This window comes from Engystomops pustulosus, unplaced genomic scaffold (assembly GCF_040894005.1).
Source record: "Engystomops pustulosus unplaced genomic scaffold, aEngPut4.maternal MAT_SCAFFOLD_826, whole genome shotgun sequence".
Classification (NCBI taxonomy): domain Eukaryota; kingdom Metazoa; phylum Chordata; class Amphibia; order Anura; family Leptodactylidae; genus Engystomops; species Engystomops pustulosus.
Window position 1 is genome coordinate 8,309 of NW_027285705.1, and position 21,366 is coordinate 29,674.

Below are 21,366 nucleotides of genomic sequence, written 5' to 3' on the forward strand. Positions count from 1 at the left end.
GACACCTCAGTGGTGGATACAGTCTAGGACACCTCAGTGGTGGGATACAGTCTTGGATACCTCAGTGGTGGATACAGTCTAGGACACCTCAGTGGTGGGATACAGTCTAGGACACCTCAGTGGTGGGATACAGTCTATGATACCTCAGTGCTGGGATACAGTCTTGGATACCTCAGTGGTGGGATACAGTCTAGGAAACCTCAGTGGTGGGATACAGTCTAGGACTACTCAGTGGTGGGATACAGTCTAGGACACCTCAGTGGTGGATACAGTCTAGGACACCTCAGTGGTGGATACAGTCTAGGACACCTCAGTGGTGGGATACAGTCTTGGATACCTCAGTGGTGGATACAGTCTAGGACACCTCAGTGGTGGGATACAGTCTAGGACACCTCAGTGGTGGGAAACAGTCTAGGACACCTCAGTGGTGGGATACAGTCTAGGACACCTCAGTGGTGGGATACAGTCTAGGACACCTCAGTGGTGGGATACAGTCTAGGACTACTCAGTGGTGGGATACAGTCTAGGACACCTCAGTGGTGGATACAGTCTAGGACACCTCAGTGGTGGATACAGTCTAGGACACCTCAGTGGTGGATACAGTCTTGGATACCTCAGTGGTGGATACAGTCTAGGACACCTCAGTGGTGGGATACAGTCTAGGACACCTCAGTGCTGGGATACAGTCTAGGACACCTCAGTGTTGGGATACAGTCTAGGACACCTCAGTGGTGGGATACAGTCTATGATACCTCAGTGCTGGGATACAGTCTTGGATACCTCAGTGGTGGGATACAGTCTAGGAAACCTCAGTGGTGGGATACAGTCTAGGACACCTCAGTGATAGGATACAGTCTAGGACACCTCAGTGGTGGGATACAGTCTAGGACACCTCAGTGTTGGGATACAGTCTAGGACACCTCAGTGGTGGGATACAGTCTAGGACACCTCAGTGGTGGGATACAGTCTATGATACCTCAGTGCTGGGATACAGTCTTGGATACCTCAGTGGTGGGATACAGTCTAGGACACCTCAGTGGTGGGATACAGTCTAGGACACCTCAGTGGTGGGATACAGTCTAGGACACCTCAGTGGTGGATACAGTCTAGGACATCTCAGTGGTGGGATACAGTCTAGGACACCTCAGTGGTGGATACAGTCTAGGACATCTCAGTGATGGGATACATTCTAGGACACCTCAGTGGTGGCATATAGTCCAGGGAAGCTTTATGGTGGGATGCATCTTTTTTCCATTGTATTGCCATCTATTGTCTGGTGTCCTTCTGATATTTACATAGAATTGTTCCTGGATTAGTCGGCATTAGTTGGTTGTGGTGGTGAAACATTATGGATATCAGCAGGTGCTCAATTATTGTCCTGGGTGATAACATTTCCATTCTATGAGGTTATATTGGGCACATTCCAGGTGATGTGACGCAGGCTGTGGGTGCGCCTGTGTCACCCTGTCAGCCTCTCTCTACACCTGGGAAACTGGTCCAACCTGTTTGGCCAACAGAGCAAGGAGAAGGACCTGCATATAAGGGGCTGGGAGCTGCAGGTGAGGGGTTGGGATCTACATATTAGAGGGAGGGAGCTGCAGGTGAGGGGGTGGGATCTGCATATAAGGGGCTGGGAGCTGCAGGTGAGGCGGTGGGATCTGCGTATTAGAGGGAGGGAGCGCAGGTGAGGGGGCCGGAGTAGTAGCAACAGGTATGGGGCTGATGGAGGGATCAGCAGGTGAGGGAGGGGTCATCAGGTGAGGGAGGGGTCATCAGGTGAGGGTGGGGTTAGGGAGGGGTTAGGGTTTTGTAGAAGGAAGTTATTTCACTTCTCAGTAACAAGCAGGAAATCGCAGGAGTCAGAGACATCAGCAGGTGAGTGTTAACACCCCAGGATCATAATATAACATTGCTAACCATTATAACCAAATCCTTTTATTCAATGTGCTTATACCCTGTGTGTAGCGTTGTACCGGTGTATACCCTGTGTGTAGGGCTGTGCCAGTGTATACCCTGTGTGTAGGGCTGTGCCGGTGTATACCCTGTGTGTAGCGTTGTACCGGTGTATACCCTGTGTGTAGGGCTGTGCTGGTGTATACCCTGTGTGTAGGGCTGTGCCGGTGTATACCCTGTGTGTAGCGTTGTACCGGTGTATACCCTGTGTGTAGGGCTGTGCCAGTGTATACCCTGTGTGTAGGGCTGTGCCGGTGTATACCCTGTGTGTAGCGTTGTACCGGTGTATACCCTGTGTGTAGGGCTGTGCTGGTGTATACCCTGTGTGTAGGGCTGTGCCAATGTATACCCTGTGTGTAGTGTTGTACCGGTGTATACCCTGTGTGTAGCGTTGTACCGGTGTATACCCTGTGTGTAGGGCTGTGCTGGTGTATACCCTGTGTGTAGTGTTGTACCGGTGTATACCCTGTGTGTAGCGTTGTACCGGTGTATACCCTGTGTGTAGGGCTGTGCCAATGTATACCCTGTGTGTAGCGTTGTACCGGTGTATACCCTGTGTGTGTAGCGCTGTGCCGGTGTATACCCTGTGTGTGTAGGGCTGTGCCGGTGTATACCCTGTGTGTGTAGGGCTGTGCCGGTGTATACCCTGTGTGTGTAGGGCTGTGCCGGTGTATACCCTGTGTGTGTAGGGCTGTGCCGGTGTATATCCTGTGTGTACATATGGTCTTGCCCTGTATATATGGTCTGTATTGTCTTCTCATGACTCTGTATCGTGTGATGTTGTAGCGTTAGTCTTGTATTATGTCCCTGGTTTCTCTCCCCATGTTTGGGGCCTTCCTCAGGTGATGCTGGGGCATTAGTCCAGACCTCTGGGGTGATAGTTATGACCCATACAACTCTTCCCAATTATTGCACATTTGCTGCCATCATTTATCTCCTTCTAGAAGGTTACACAACCCCTGAAGGTCCTGAGACATCAAGGAGCCTTCACCCCAGGAGACCATTGTATAGACCTAAAGAGACAACAAAGGGCGGAGGGGGGTCCTAGTGAGATAAGGGGGGGGGGGTCCTAGTGAGATAAGAGGGGCATCTGACTGAGCTGCTATCACTGGAGATAAGGATGGAGAGGCTAATCTTCTACTAGAGCCAAAGAGCTGATGGGCCAGGGGCTGGGGTTTGGGGTTGGGGGCCGGTCTCCATCTGGACCAGAGGGACTTATTGACCAGAGGAGCGCTCCATGTTTTTGCTCTGTCTCATCTCTCACTATTTTATTGAGTAAATTGTCGCTAAATCTGCTCGCAGGTGTAAATCTACCACAGGATGTGGCTCCAACTATTCCGCACATGTAAAATATCTACAAATTATCTGCAGCTTCATGTATTTCTATTACAAAATAAAATACTGAGACCAATTCCCAAATACAAGAACCAACGAAAGCTCCAAACCAGAGGGAGACGTATGAGACGTGTGTGAATGGTTAGGTACCTGCAGTCCCCGGAGGCTGTTCCTTCTGGTTTGGCTTAACCCCCCATCATGTTTTAGACGTCCTGTAGGTCAGACTTGGTGGTAAAGGGGCGGCCGATCAAGGTAGCAAAAGGAGGCGTGGATTTCCATTTAACACCTTGGAAAACGTATTTGCATACTTCCCAGACCTGTAGGGGAGTTGTGCCCCTGCGACCTGTGGGGGACTTGTGCCCCTGCGACCTGTGGGGGAGTTGTGCCCCTGCGACCTGTGGGGGAGTTGTGCCCCTGCGACCTGTGGGGGAGTTGTGCCCCTGCGACCTGTGGGGGAGTTGTGCCCCTGCGACCTGTGGGGGAGTTGTGCCCCTGCGACCTGTGGGGGAGTTGTGCCCCTGCGACCTCTGGTGAGGGATGTAGAAGGGACTGAGGCGCCTGGATGCCACAGTTATTGCCACCATTTATCAGTAACGTGGTGGTGGTGGACCATGGACCAATGTCTGGTTCTTCTAGAAGATCTTCCATCTTTGTATAACATAGAGCAAATAGCTGCAATAATGGAGATGACAGAAGCATCTAGTGACGTGTAGTGACCGATGTTTCCTGTCAGCCACTTCCTCATTGCCACCACACATCACAGACCGATCACCCTGATACCAGCCACGTCCTGCGCCGTATCCTGGAGAGTGTCCTGCTGACGTTACCTGCAGCCTCCTGACACTGAGGTGGAAATGTATATATACAGTGCACAGTACTACTACTCATGTATATATGGACAGTGCACAGTACTACTTCTCCTGTGTATGTATATACAGTGCACAGTACTACTTCTCCTGTGTATATACAGTGCACAGTACTACTTCTCCTGTATATATACAGTGCACAGTACTACTTCTCCTGTGTATATGGACAGTGCACAGTACTACTTCTCCTGTGTATATGGACAGTGCACAGTACTACTTCTCCTGTATATATGGGCAGTGCACAGTACTAATTCTCCTGTGTATATATATACAGTGCACAGTACTACTTCTCCTGTATATATGGACCGTACCATTTGGTATTGTATGTTGATGATTATTAGGGGTATATAGTTCTGAATTCTAGTATATGGGGATCAGGTTTGTGGGGGACACCACATGTTTATCCTGTTCTTCTCATTGTAGCTGGACCAACCCTCCTTCTTCTCATTGTAGCTGGACCAACCCTCCTTCTTCTCATTGTAGCTGGACCAACCCTCCTTCTTCTCATTGTAGCTGGACCAACCCTCCTTCTCTTCCACCTCAATATTCAATGGCCGCTCTGCCTCCTGGGGTCCGCGTCTTCCTCTCGTTTTCTAGAGACCAGTGGTAAGTCGCCCCGCATCCCCTGCAGCGGTGGTAGGTCGCCCCGCATCCCCTGCAGCGGTGGTAGGTCGCCCCGCATCCCCTGCAGCGGTGGTAGGTCGCCCCGCATCCCCTGCAGCGGTGGTAGGTCGCCCCGCATCCCCTGCAGCGGTGGTAGGTCGCCCCGCATCCCCTGCAGCGGTGGTAGGTCGCCCCGCATCCCCTGCAGCGGTGGTAGGTCGCCCCGCATCCCCTGCAGCGGTGGTAGGTCGCCCCGCATCCCCTGCAGCGGTGGTGGGTCGCCCCGCATCCCCTGCAGCGGTGGTGGGTCGCCCCGCATCCCCTGCAGCGGTGGTAGGTCGCCCCGCATCCCCTGCAGCGGTGGTGGGTCGCCTCGCATCCCCTGCAGCGGTGGTAGGTCGCCCCGCATCCCCTGCAGCGGTGGTAGGTCGCCCCGCATCCCCTGCAGCGGTGGTAGGTCGCCCCGCATCCCCTGCAGCGGTTGTAGGTCGGCCCGCATCCCCTGCAGCGGTGGTAGGTCGGCCCGCATCCCCTGCAGCGGTGGTAGGTCGCCCCGCATCCCCTGCAGCGGTGGTAGGTCGCCCCGCATCCCCTGCAGCGGTGGTAGGTCGCCCCGCATCCCCTGCAGCGGTGGTAGGTCGCCCCGCATCCCCTGCAGCGGTGGTAGGTCGCCCCGCATCCCCTGCAGCGGTGGTAGGTCGCCCCGCATCCCCTGCAGCGGTGGTAGGTCGCCCCGCATCCCCTGCAGCGGTGGTAGGTCGCCCCGCATCCCCTGCAGCGGTGGTAGGTCGCCCCGCATCCCCTGCAGCGGTGGTAGGTCTCCCCGCATCCTCTGCAGCGGTGGTAGGTCGCCCTTGTCCAGTGCGTCTCCTTCGGGTGGCTCATGGGTGACGGCTCCTGTTGGCTTTTTGCCCAGGTAACACATTCCGGTACGAGGAGCCTGACAATAACATTCACTCATTATTCTCTTCTTAGGTTTCGGGCCCTGGTTTTGTTCCTGACCTATTTGCTCTATTGTAGCTTCCATTTGTCCAGAAAGCCAATCACCATTGTTAAGGTATGTGGAGAAGGGGTGGGGGTGGGTGAGGAGAAGGCGCGGGGGTGGGTGCATGGTGGAATGTGATGGGTAGGTTTTGTATAGAATGGGTACGGTGAGATTGGAGGTCTTGTATACTATGGGTATGGTGAGATGAATGTGGAGGTCTTGTATACTATGGGACTGGTGAGATTGGTGAGATGAATGTGGAGGTCTTGTATACTATGGGTACGGTGAGATTGGTGAGATGAATGTGGAGGTCTTGTATACTATGGGTACGGTGAGATTGGTGAGATGAATGTGGAGGTCTTGTATACTATGGGTATGGTGAGATTGGTGAGATGAATGTGGAGGTCTTGTATACTATGGGTAGGGTGAGATTGGAGGTTTTGTATACTATGGGTACTGTGAGATTGGAGGTCTTGTATACTACGTGTCTGGTGAGATTGGTGAGATGAATGTGGAGGTCTTGTATACTATGGGTCTGGTGAGATTGGTGAGATGAATGTGGAAGTCTTGTATACTATGGGTCTGGTGAGATTGTAGGTCTTGTATACTATGTGTATGGTAAGATTGGTGAGATGAATGTGGCGGTCTTGTATACTATAGGTCTGGTGAGATTGTAGGTCTTGTATACTATGTGTATGGTAAGATTGGTGAGATGAATGTGGAGGTCTTGTATACTATGGGTATGGGGAGATGAATGTGGAGGTCTTGTATACTATGGAGGTCTTGTATACTATGTGTATGGTAAGATTGGTGAGATGAATGTGGAGGTCTTGTATACTATGGGTACGGTGAGATGAATGTGGAGGTCTTGTATACTATGGGTACGGTGAGATGAATGTGGAGGTCTTGTATACTATGGGTACGGTGAGATTGGAGGTCTTGCATACTATGGTTACGGTGAGATTGGAGGTCTTGTATACTATGGGTACGGTGAGATTGGATGTCTTGTATACAATGGGTACGGTGAGATTGGAGGTCTTGTATACTATGGGTACGGTGAGATTGGAGGTCTTGTATACTATGGGTACGGTGAGATTGGAGGTCTTGTATACTATGGGTATGGTGAGATTGTAGGTCTTGTATACTATGGGTATGGTGAGATGAATGTGGAGGTCTTGTATACTATGGGTATGGTGAGATTGTAGGTCTTGTATACTATGGGTATGGTGAGATGAATGTGGAGGTCTTGTATACTATGGGTATGGTGAGATTGGTGAGATGAATGTGGAGGTCTTGTATACTATGGGTATGGTGAGATTGGTGAGATGAATGTGGAGGTCTTGTATACTATGGGTAGGGTGAGATGAATGTGGAGGTCTTGTATACTATGGAGGTCTTGTATACTATGGAGGTCTTGTATACTATGGGTCTGGTGAGATTGGTGAGATGAATGTGGAGGTCTTGTATACTATGGGTACGGTGAGATGAATGTGGAGGTCTTGTATACTATGGGTACGGTGAGATGAATGTGGAGGTCTTGTATACTATGGGTACGGTGAGATGAATGTGGAGGTCTTGTATACTATGGGTACAGTGAGATGAATGTGGAGGTCTTGTATACTATGTGTACGGTGAGATTGGAGGTCTTGAATACTGTGGGTATGGTGAGATTGTTGAGATGAATGTGGAGGTCTTGTATGCTATGGGTACGGTGAGATGAATGTGGAGGTCTTGTATACTATGGGTATGGTGAGATTGGTGAGAAAATTGTGGAGGTCTTGTATACTATGTGTACGGTGAGATTGGAGGTCTTGAATACTGTGGGTATGGTGAGATTGTTGAGATGAATGTGGAGGTCTTGTATGCTATGGGTACGGTGAGATGAATGTGGAGGTCTTGTATACTATGGGCACGGTGAGATGAATGTGGAGGTCTTGTATACTATGGGTACGGTGAGATGAATGTGGAGGTCTTGTATACTATGGGTATGGTGAGATTGGTGAGAAGAATGTGGAGGTCTTGTATACTATGGGTACGGTGAGATTGGTGAGATGAATGTGGAGGTCTTGTATACTATGGGTACGGTGAGTTGAATGTGGAGGTCTTGTATACTATGGGTACAGTGAGATTGGAGGTCTTGTATACTATGGGTACAGTGAGATGAATGTGGAGGTCTTGTATACTATGGGTACGGTGAGATTGGTGAGATGAATGTGGAGGTCTTGTATACTATGGGTACGGTGAGATGAACGTGGAGGTTCTGTATACTATGGGTACGGTGAGATGAACGTGGAGGTCTTGTATACCATGGGTACGGTGAGATGAACGTGGAGGTCTTGTATACTATGGGTACGGTGAGATGAGCGTGGAGGTCTTGTATACCATGGGTATGGTGAGATGAATGTGGAGGTCTTGTATACTATGGGTACGGTGAGATGAACGTGGAGGTCTTGTATACTATGGGTATGGTGAGATTGGAGGTCTTGTATACTATGGGTATGGTGAGATTAGAGGTCTTGTATACTATGGGTATGGTGAGATGAATGTGGAGGTCTTGTATACTATGGGTATGGTGAGATTGGTGAGATGAATGTGGAGGTCTTGTATACTGTGAGTATGGTGAGATTGGTGAGATGAATGTGGAGGTCTTGTATACTATGGGTACGGTAAGATTGGAGGTCTTGTATACTATGGGTACGGTGAGATTGGAGGTCTTGTATACTATGGGCACGGTAAGATTGGAGGTCTTGTATACTATGGGTACGGTAATATTGGAGGTCTTGGATACTATGTGTACGGTGAGATTGGAGGTCTTGTATACTATGGGTACGGTGAGATTGGAGGTCTTGTATACTATGGGTACGGTAAGATTGGAGGTCTTGTATACTATGTGTACGGTGAGATTGGAGGTCTTGTATACTATGGGTACGGTAAGATTGGGGGTCTTGTATACTATGGGTATGGTGAGATTGGTGAGATGAATGTGGAGGTCTTGTATATTATGGGTACGGTAAGAATGGAGGTCTTGTATACTATGGGTACGGTGAGATTGGATGTCTTGTATACTATGGGTACGGTAAGATTGGAGGTCTTGTATACTATGGGTACGGTAAGATTGGAGGTCTTGTATACTATGGGTATGGTGAGATGAATGTGGAGGTCTTGTATACTATGTGTACGGTAAGAATGGAGGTCTTGTATACTATGGGTACGGTAAGATTGGAGGTCTTGTATACTATGGGTCTGGTGAGATTGGTGAGATGAATGTGGATGTCTTGTATACTATGGGTACGGTGAGATTGGAGGTCTTGAATACTGTGGGTATGGTGAGATTGGTGAGATGAATGTGGAGGTCTTGTATACTATGGGTATGGTGAGATTGGTGAGATGAATGTGGAGGTCTTGTATACTATGAGTATGGTGAGATTGGTGTGATGAATGTGGAGGTCTTGTATACTATGGGTACGGTGAGATTGGAGGTCTTCTATACTGTGGGTATGGTGAGATTCGTGAGATGAATGTGGAGGTCTTGTATACTATGAGTATGGTGAGATTGGTGAGATGAATGTGGAGGTCTTGTATACTATGAGTATGGTGAGATTGGTGAGATGAATGTGGAGGTCTTGTATACTATGGGTATGGTGAGATTGGTTAGATGAATGTGGAGGTCTTGTATACGATGGGTATGGTGAGATTGGTGAGATGAATGTGGAGGTCTTGTATACTATGGGTACGGTGAGATTGGAGGTCTTCTATACTGTGGGTATGGTGAGATTGGTGAGATGAATGTGGAGGTCTTGTATACTATGAGTATGGTGAGATGAATGTGGAGGTCTTGTATATTATGGGTACGGTAAGATTGGAGGTCTTGTATACTATGGGTACGGTAAGATTGGAGGTCTTGTATACTATGTGTACGGTGAGATTGGAGGTCTTGTATACTATGTGTACGGTAAGATTGGAGGTCTTGTATTCTATGTGTACGGTAAGATTGGAGGTCTTGTATACTATGGGTCTGGTGAGATTGGGGGTCTTGTATACTATGGGTAGTGTGAGATTGGAGGTCTTGTATACTATGGGTACGGTAAGATTGGAGGTCTTGTATACTATGGGTATGGTGAGATGAATGTGGAGGTCTTGTATACTATGGGTACGGTAAGATTGGAGGTCTTGTATACTATGTGTACGGTGAGATTGAAGGTCTTGTATATTATGGGTACGGTGAGATTGGAGGTCTTGTATACTATGGGTACGGTAAGATTGGAGGTCTTGTATACTATGGGTACGGTAAGATTGGAGGTCTTGTATACTATGTGTACGGTGAGATTTGAGGTCTTGTATACTATGGGTACGGTAAGATTGGAGGTCTTGTATACTATGGGTATGGTGAGATTGGTGAGATGAATGTGGAGGTCTTGTATACTAAGTGTACGGTAAGAATGGAGGTCTTGTATACTATGGGTACGGTGAGATTGGAGGTCTTGTATACTATGGGTATGGTGAGATTGGAGGTCTTGTATACTATGGGTACGGTGAGATTGGAGGTCTTGTATACTATGGGTACGGTAAGATTGGAGGTCTTGTATACTATGGGTACGGTAATATTGGAGGTCTTGTATACTATGTGTACGGTGAGATTGGTGAGATGAATGTGGAGGTCTTGTATATTATGGGTACGGTAAGATTGGAGGTCTTGTATACTATGTGTACGGTGAGATTGGAGGTCTTGTATACTATGTGTACGGTAAGATTGGAGGTCTTGTATACTATGGGTACTGTAAGATTGGAGGTATTGTATACTATGGGTATGGTGAAATGAATGTGGAGGTCTTGTATACTATGTGTACGGTAAGAATGGAGGTCTTGTATACTATGGGTACGGTAAGATTGGGGGTCTTGTATACTATGGGTCTGGTGAGGTTGGGGGTCTTGTATACTATGGGTAGTGTGAGATTGGAGGTCTTGTATACTATGTGTATGGTAAGATTGGAGGTCTTGTATACTATGGGTCTGGTGAGATTGGTGAGATGAATGTGGAGGTCTTGTATACTATGGGTACGGTGAGATTGGAGGTCTTGAATACTGTGGGTATGGTGAGATTGGTGAGATGAATGTGGAGGTCTTGTATACTATGGGTATGGTGAGATTGGTGAGATGAATGTGGAGGTCTTGTATACTATGGGTACGGTGAGATTGGAGGTCTTCTATACTGTGGGTATGGTGAGATTGGTGAGATGAATGTGGAGGTCTTGTATACTATGAGTATGGTGAGATTGGTGAGATGAATGTGGAGGTCTTGTATACTATGAGTATGGTGAGATTGGTGAGATGAATGTGGAGGTCTTGTATACTATGGAGGTCTTGTATACTATGGGTATGGTGAGATTGGTGAGATGAATGTGGAGGTCTTGTATACTATGGGTATGGTGAGATTGGTGAGATGAATGTGGAGGTCTTGTATACTATGGGTACTGTGAGATTGGAGGTCTTCTATACTGTGGGGATGGTGAGATTGGTGAGATGAATGTGGAGGTCTTGTATACTATGAGTATGGTGAGATTGGTGAGATGAATGTGGAGGTCTTGTATACTATGGGTACTGTGAGATTGGAGGTCTTCTATACTGTGGGGATGGTGAGATTGGTGAGATGAATGTGGAGGTCTTGTATACTATGAGTACGGTGAGATTGGAGGTCTTCTATACTGTGGGTATGGTGAGATTGGTGAGATGAATGTGGAGGTCTTGTATACTATGGGTACGGTGAGATTGGAGGTCTTCTATACTGTGGGTTTGGTGAGATTGGTGAGATGAATGTGGAGGTCTTGTATACTATGGGTACGGTGAGATTGGAGGTCTTCTATACTGTGGGTATGGTGAGATTGGTGAGATGAATGTGGAGGTCTTGTATACTATGGGTACGGTGAGATTGGAGGTCTTCTATACTGTGGGTATGGTGAGATTGGTGAGATGAACGTGGAGGTCTTGTATACTATGGGTACGGTGAGATTGGAGGTCTTGTATACTATGGGTTCGGTAAGATTGGAGGTCTTGTATACTATGGGTACGGTGAGATTGGAGGTCTTGTATACTAAGGGTTACGGTGACATTGGAGGTCTTGTATACTATGAGTACGGTGAGATTGGAGGTCTTCTATACTGTGGGTATGGTGAGATTGGTGAGATGAATGTGGAGGTCTTGTATACTATGGGTACGGTGAGATTGGAGGTCTTGTATACTATGAGTATGGTGAGATTGGTGAGAGTGATATGGGTTGGCTAGCTGGATTGATACGACGAGGGCTGGTTAGTTGGCTGTAGGGTGGACCCTACAATCATCTGAGATGGGTGAGTAGCTGGATAGATGGGACAAGAACTTAGTTGGTTAGTAGATGCTCAGGTAAGAGCGGCTCAGGTGTGGGACAGTTTGTGATGTTACCTGCTTCATTTCTAGGGAGAGTTACACAAGCACTGCTCCGAGCCTCATGAGGTTGAGCCACACAGCTACAAGGAGTTTGTCATCTTGAAGCCTCTGGCCCCATCCTCGCTCCACAATGCTTCCCGTTGTGGCTGGGCCCCGTTTGGTAAGTTCTGGGTCTTATTTACCCGATCAGGCAGGTACCTGGACTGTAGGAAATGTCTGACAAGTCTCGTCACCTTCTCTCAGATAAGAAGAATTATAAGCAGCTGCTCGGGGCCCTGGATTATTCCTTCCTGTGTGCATACGCCGTGGGGATGTACCTCAGGTGTGTATTATGTGTAGGTTAGTCTGTGTATAAGGCGTGTATGTGTAGTGCATGATGTATATCTATGCAGTATAAGGCCTCTTTACGGGCTCTAAGCCATTGTTTCCCATTTGTATGACATTGGGTATGAGTCGCTCGCATGCCGATATCCACAGAAAATGACTGCCCCGGATGCAAAACAGACAGGAATAGGACTGTCACAAGTGCTCCTGCGACCAACTGCACCCGTGCCCCTCTCTGTGATGCCCGCTCGCCCCAGGTTCACTCACCTCTCCACGCTCCTGTCCCGGCTTCCCAGCACTCATTCCCATTTCCTAGGGCGCCCGCTGGCACTTGTAGATTTAGCGCATTGCTGATTGGCGCTGGCCATTTCCTGGAATAGAATAAAAGCCGGCCTCTCCCAGCATTTCCCAACGGCTCCTCGTGCCATCTGACAGCTCCTCGTGCCATCTGGCGGCTCCTCGTGCCATCTGGCGGCTCCTCGTGCCATCTGGCGGCTCCTCGTGCCATCTGACGGCTCCTCGTGCCATCTGATCACTTGTTCTCTTGCCGTATATCTGCGTATTGATCTCCCGTTATGACCCCAGAGCTATTCCCGTTTACGCTCCTCCACTGCCAACCTCCTCCGTGTCCCCGACCACAGACTTACCTTCTGACTCTGTACCTCTCCCTGGCTGCCACCTGTGGAACGACCTGGTGGTGCCACGCCACAGCAAGTCCAACCCGCTTTGCGGCGGGCTCTGGCTGAGACCGGGTGCCACTTAGACTCCGGTCCCAGGTGTCGGTTTACGTCATCGTCCACAGTGGTCCAGGGGTCATTACATCTGAAGCCTGACAAGGACATGCTTTATCTTTGGCATCTCAGGCAGTCGGCTCATGCAGAGGGCGAATGAGGATATGTGCTTGATATAGAAAATACGACTAGCACACGTCTCCACGTCCTCGTTATGTACAGATGACCTAAGTGATTTATAATATCAGATACTTCACTGATGGACTATAAAAAGTAGTTGCATTAGCAAGAAACGTCTCGTGATGGGTAACACCAGGGAGCTGGCTCGAACCTTGTGATGGCGCTGGTTACAGAAGACTTTCCTTACCATTGAATGTACCAGTGATCGCTGCTGTAGCCATCATCCAGATCATTTCACCATTAACCAGCCAAGACCAGGAGCTCCACACAATATTTCACACGGAAGAGTTGTCAAAGAGCCAAGGAACCACGCGTGGTAGTTCCAGAAACTGGAATCAGCATCTACAACATTAAGTAGTGTCCCCATCGTCCACGGCTTGTAGGCACAAACACCATAACACACCATGTCTAGAGGCCAGAATGTCCCAGAAGTGGAGGTGAGAACGTCATGGTCCCTGTGTCACTTCTCTCTGTTATCATCTATGGGGATTTCTCTGCCAGTGTAGATAGGATGGGTTGTTACGGACATCTGGTGAGTATTTCTTGTCCGTAGCATCCTCAAGCCTCGTGTGATTTGGTCAAGAGCTGGCCGCAAAAACAGCCGCTAAATCCTGCACCATTGGTTTTTTATTCGGCTCGGTCCTGGTGCATGTAAACTACATCACCACCTGGTGGACATGCCGCCTGCCCGCAGGGCACTGATGTGACATTGGGGGGTGAGCTATCATGTGATGAGTCCGTACTCGCCAGCCGTGTGTAATACTATGTATATATGTAGCCTATAATGTGTGTGTATAGTTGGAGACCTTTCACTATATAGTTGCTTCTTCTCGGCCTAGTGGGATGATTGGGGAGCGCTTGCCCCTCCGCTATTTTCTGTCCTGTGGGATGGTAGCCAGTGGATTCTTCACCGCCCTCTTTGGACTGGGATATTTCTACAACATTCACAACCTGACATACTACATTGTCATCCAGGTGAGTTTATATCCCAGGTCTGGCCCTAAATAACCCCAACCCCCCCTCACTGGAGCTGTGGAACCACATAATTAGGCCATCTTATGAGTAAGTCTGGTAGAAGCTCGAGGAGGTGACCCATCCAAAGCAAAAGCTTCCAGGGTTTTCTGGTTGTTCAGGTAATATCTGGGTCAGATGCATCGTCCCTCCCTCCGGGTCACATCCCTGGATTTCGAGGAGGTATCCCGTGTAATGCTCTGTGTCACCGGGGTCAGATGACTCTTCTCATTTTCCATGTTCCCCTCATTCAGGTGATGAACGGTTTGGTACAGACCACGGGGTGGCCCAGCGTGGTCACCTGCATCGGCAACTGGTTTGGCAAAGGAAGGTGAGTAACTTATAACAGGAAAAAGATAACCCCCCCCCCCTCCCTGGTAGCAGCCGATGCACGGAAAGCCGTGTGGGATCAGCAACAATCAGGGAGAAATCCAAAAAGGAATCCAGCATCCCGGCAACACTGAGGACCAGGTCCGAAACGCCTCAGATCATGTGACTTCTCAGTATTAGGGTTTTAACCCTTTTTCAATAAAGTGCCGGATTTTATACTTTTACTTTTTGCCTGAATGCTGGATCCCTTTTTGGAGTAACTTATACCAAGATCTAAATCTGAATCATGTCCTTCCCTTTATACTAGGAGAGGTCTCCATATAGTATCAGGACTTGTCTCTTCACCCGTCTCCTCCTTCTCTCTGTATTAGGAGAGGTCTCCATATAGTATCACGATTTGTCTCTTCACCCGTCTCCTCCTTCTCTCTGTATTAGGAGAGGTCTCCATATAGTATCAGGACTTGTCTTCACCCGTCTCCTCCTTCTCTCTGTATTAGGAGAGGTCTCCATATAGTATCACGATTTGTCTCTTCACCCGTCTCCTCCTTCTCTCTGTATTAGGAGAGGTCTCCATATAGTATCACAACTTGTCTCTTCACCCGTCTCCTCCTTCTCTCTGTATTAGGAGAGGTCTCCATATAGTATCAGGACTTGTCTTCACCCATCTCCTCCTTCTCTCTGTATTAGGAGAGGTCTCTATATAGTATCACGACTTGTCTCTTCACCCGTCTCCTCCTTCTCTCTGTATTAGGAGAGGTCTCTATATAGTATCAGGACTTGTCTCTTCACCCGTCTCCTCCTCTCTGTATTAGGAGAGGTCTCCATATAGTATCACGACTTGTCTCTTCACCCGTCTCCTCCTTCTCTCTGTATTAGGAGAGGTCTCATCATGGGAGTCTGGAACTCACACACCTCAGTGGGTAACATTTTGGGGTCCCTTATTGCTGGATTCTGGGTGTCCTCCTGTTGGGGGATGTCCTTTGTGGTCCCGGGGATCATTATCGCTGTCATGGGACTTATCTGCTTCCTGTTCCTCATAGAACGTAAGTCACATAATCCATTTGGGTTTGATGATTGGGTGAGGGGATAGAATGGACGGAAACATTTTAATTTCCTCTTTTCTTCCTTTATGTTTAGATCCTCGGGACATCAAGTCAGATTATCCTCCGCAGGTAACGGTCTGCTTCATCCTCCTGGCCGGGGTCTTGCCCTCCACCCACCATTGTCCACAATGTTTGAATAACTCTCATTCTTCTCCTCAGTCTCCTCCAAATGTTTCCTGTAATGGACTGAAGATCCAGAATCAGATCTTAAAAGCAGAAGAGACTTATCCAGAGAAGGTAAAGACTTGTAAGAGGGTTGGTATCTAGAGAGCAGTGGCGTAATAAGAGCCCAGTGGGGCCCCATGTACCTAAATCCTCACCACTGCCCCCATTTCACACAATATACATGTATTCTGCACAGACATATACACTATATGTGCATACATACATCATGTATACACACCATACATACATCATGTATACACACCATACATACATCGTATACACACCATACATACATCATATACATACCATACATACATCATGTATACACACCATACATACATCATATACATACCATACATACATCATATACACACCATACATACATCATATACACACCATACATACATCATATACACACCATACATACATCATATACACACCATACATACATCATATACACACCATACATACATCATATACACACCATACATACATCATATACATACCATACATACATCATGTATACACACCATACATACATCATATACATACCATACATACATCATATACACACCATACATACATCATATACACACCATACATACATCATATACACACCATACATACATCATATACATACCATACATACATCATGTATACACACCATACATACATCATATACATACCATACATACATCATATACACACCATACATACATCATATACACACCATACATACATCATATACACACCATACATACATCATTTACACACCATACATACATCATATACACACCATACATACATCATATACATACCATACATACATCATATACACACCATACATACATCATATACATACCATACATACATCATGTATACACACCATACATACATCATATACACACCATACATACATCATATACACACCATACATACATCATATACATACCATACATACATCATGTATACACACCATACATACATCATATACACACCATACATACATCATATACACACCATACATACATCATATACACACCATACATACATCATTTACACACCATACATACATCATATACACACCATACATACATCATATACACACCATACATACATCATATACACACCATACATACATCATATACATACCATACATACATCATGTATACACACCATACATACATCATATACACACCATACATACATCATATACACACCATACATACATCATATACACACCATACATACATCATTTACACACCATACATACATCATATACACACCATACATACATCATATACACACCATACATACATCATATACACACCATACATACATCATATACACACCATACATACATCGTATACACACCATACATACATCGTATACACACCATACATACATCGTATACACACCATACATACATCGTATACACACCATACATACATCATATACACACCATACATACATCATGTTTACACACCATACATACATAATGTATACACACCATACATACATCATATACACACCATACATACATCATATACACACCATACATACATCATATACACACCATACATACATCATATACACACCATACATACATCATTTACACACCATACATACATCATATACACACCATACATACATCATATACATACCATACATACATCATATACACACCATACATACATCATATACATACCATACATACATCATGTATACACACCATACATACATCATATACACACCATACATACATCATATACACACCATACATACATCATATACATACCATACATACATCATGTATACACACCATACATACATCATATACACACCATACATACATCATATACACACCATACATACATCATATACACACCATACATACATCATTTACACACCATACATACATCATATACACACCATACATACATCATATACACACCATACATACATCATATACACACCATACATACATCATATACATACCATACATACATCATGTATACACACCATACATACATCATATACACACCATACATACATCATATACACACCATACATACATCATATACACACCATACATACATCATTTACACACCATACATACATCATATACACACCATACATACATCATATACACACCATACATACATCATATACACACCATACATACATCGTATACACACCATACATACATCGTATACACACCATACATACATCATATACACACCATACATACATCATATACACACCATACATACATCATATACACACCATACATACATCATGTTTACACACCATACATACATAATGTATACACACCATACATACATCATATACACACCATACATACATCATATACACACCATACATACATCATATACACACCATACATACATCATGTATACACACCATACATACATCATGTATACACACCATACATACATCATGTATACACACCATACATACATCATGTATACACACCATACATACATCATGTATACACACCATACATACATCATGTATACACACCATACATACATCATATACATATGCTACACACACATTTACACATTCTATATATGTATTAGAATACAATACAATCCACAGTTATGTGTACTCAATACAATACATAAATATCTGTACAATACTGAATGTATACCAGCAATAAATACACAAGACATTAATACCGATAGTGAATAAAGCACATAAATATATACCAGCAGGGAATATACTGCACAGCAGCTCAGCCGTCTGGCGGCCATAGACACTACTTACTGTATGAATCAGTCGCAGCTGTTGCCTTCTTCTTCTTTTCTGGCTTGGACAATTCTTCTCCATAAGGTATAGAATTCTTCTGGCCATTATTTATTGCTGCCCTGATGTGTCCAGCTCCATGCAGCACATGTCCTAAAGATGTCTAGTGCACCCCTCACCCCCTCATTTCTCTGTATTTACAGCAGCACTCAGAGTCATTAATATGTAGGACTACATCATGAAATATATATTGGCACAGCAGCAGACCCTTAGTAGTTAACGTAGCACAGCCCCCTCCAGTAATTAAAATGTAACCTCCGCCCATCAAATTATTTGTAACACAGAAACCCCGGCAAAGCCATAAAAAATCCGGATCTTCTAAATAATTTGAAGAAAAAGCAGCACATATAAAAATAAAGCTGAAAAAACGCTGCTTTAGAATCAATAGGTGGCGAGGTTTCAGCTCTTAGACTGAACTCATCAACTCAAATTGATGTAAGAGCTGAAACGTTGCCATCTATGGATTAATAACCAGCGTTTTTTCAACTTTATTAATTAATAGTGATTTCATCAGCCTTGTTAGTTTAGGAGAACCCTTTAAATAATCCTAAATTCATCAGCTCCTCTATTATAAATTAAAGTCAAGCAACAGCCCCTCTGGCTCACCCTCATTGTAACCCCAACGCAGGGCAGACCCGAGATGACATGCAAGGATGTATCAGGAGATTAGGAGAGATGTATGGAGGGGCAGGTCATGGACAGTTTTCTAAGGCATTCTTCTCTCCTTAGACCTGGGAAACGCAGGACATGCTGGGACCCACCCCCGTGTACCCCACACATCACGTGGTCATTCTACAGAGGGACACCAGTGCTGGGAAGAGTGGAACATCTGCTATTAGCTTCTTTGGTGCTCTACAAATACCAGTAAGTGTAAAAGGGTGGTCATAAAACCTGCCCTGGTCATAATGTCACTCACGATTATATCCCCCAAGCTGGAAATAAGACAAGATTTTGGTTCCCGAGCAGCAATTTGACATCACACGTAAAATTCAGATTTCCCTACTCCATATATTTACCATTGTGAGTAAGTACATGTGTTATTCATATCCCTAATAGGAAGGTCCAGAATTTTTTGTCAGTAGATAAGAATTCTGGATCTGTCCTGTGGGGCACCAGGACATCTGAGCTAGATATCCATTGTGATCCTGCAATCTCTTCTTCTAGAACGAGCTATGAGGTGATAACGCTGTGGGGGTGGGCAGCACCCTCGTCAGCAGGTGGTAACGTGTGCTCGGCTTGTCTCCTCTAGGGCGTCGTAGAGTTCTCCATGTGTTTGCTGTTTGCTAAGTTGGTCAGTTACACCTTTCTGTTCTGGTTGCCGCTCTACATGACCAGTGTGGGTAAGTATTACTTCCATGTAGCACCCTCTGTCTCCATATATCTCCACACAACCGTCATGCAGGACACCTGACCAGACCTTGACGTCCCTGATACACCATCCATTCTCCCTCAGTATGTTTGGCATCCTCCATTTCCCCCATTTCTTTATCTGTGTATGTCCCTTACACAACCTCCAGTTTCCATCCTTACGGCTCTTACATGTTCTCTGTCCTGATTCTTTATTTCAGCCTTACAAATCCTCCATTATTTCTTTGATCCCTAAAATTCTCCTGGGTTATCGCTCCACTATCTCCAGCCTCCATCCATCCACAATCCCTCCTCACATCCACAAGTCTTCTGTCCTTCCACATGGTCCATCAATACCTTTCCTCTGAACTCTCCATGTCCTCTGACCCCACACATTCCGCTGTAGTCTCTTTCATCCTCATAACTCTTGGTAACCCCAATCTTCAGGTAACTCTGTTGGGTGTATTTGTCTCCTTGCAGGTCATATGGACACTCGTCATGCCGGAGACTTATCAACATTGTTTGATGTTGGAGGAATTATTGGTGAGTTTCATAAACTGTTATGAGACCTTCCACAAAGGCAGAATATCATGGAAATACTTGGACTGCTTTTTAGGGTTGAACATGAGGAGTCCCCAAGTGGAAGACTAAACTTCTCTTTTTAATCAGGTGGAATTCTGGCAGGGGTTGTCTCTGATAAGTCCCACAAGCGGGCGACCACCTGTGGACTCATGTTGTTGCTTGCTGCACCCACAGTGAGTATAGCCAGGGAGGTGTTGATGTCGGCACTCTATCTCATCACTTGTGGTGATTCTCACTTGTGGACTCTTGTGTTTCAGCTTTACTTCTTCTCTGCTGTCAGTAAGACCGGCCCAGTATACGCTGTGTGTAAGTAGAGCTCTCCTGCCCGCACCTTCCCAGTCTTCTATGGTTCTTATGTATTTACTGTGTGATCCTCTCTCCCTCTAGTAATGCTTCTGGTGTGCGGAGCGCTGGTCAATGGACCTTATTCCCTCATTACAACAGCCGTGTCTGCCGACCTTGTAAGTGCAAACTTCTGGGAGCACAATATCAATGGCTGAACTGCCAACTCATTCCTATGTGATGATAACCCTAATTTCATGCTCCTTCACAGGGAACTCACAAGTCTTTAAAAGGAAATGCCCATGCCCTATCCACTGTGA

General features: G+C 46.1%; 1 protein-coding gene across 1 annotated transcript; it reads left to right on the top strand.

The window, feature by feature from the left end:
* Positions 1-1,816: 1,816 nt before the first annotated feature.
* Positions 1,817-21,362, top strand: LOC140112539 (glucose-6-phosphate exchanger SLC37A1-like; the record flags this gene model as incomplete). The annotated part of the gene is made up of 17 exons (XM_072132526.1): positions 1,817-1,875; positions 4,668-4,760; positions 5,733-5,814; positions 12,193-12,322; positions 12,406-12,484; positions 14,237-14,372; positions 14,663-14,739; positions 15,615-15,781; positions 15,876-15,910; positions 16,001-16,078; positions 19,565-19,699; positions 20,085-20,175; positions 20,663-20,725; positions 20,852-20,937; positions 21,022-21,070; positions 21,152-21,225; positions 21,318-21,362. Coding segments are annotated over exons 2-17 (1,383 nt in total), but the record flags the coding sequence as incomplete, so codon positions are not given.
* Positions 21,363-21,366: the final 4 nt, after the last annotated feature.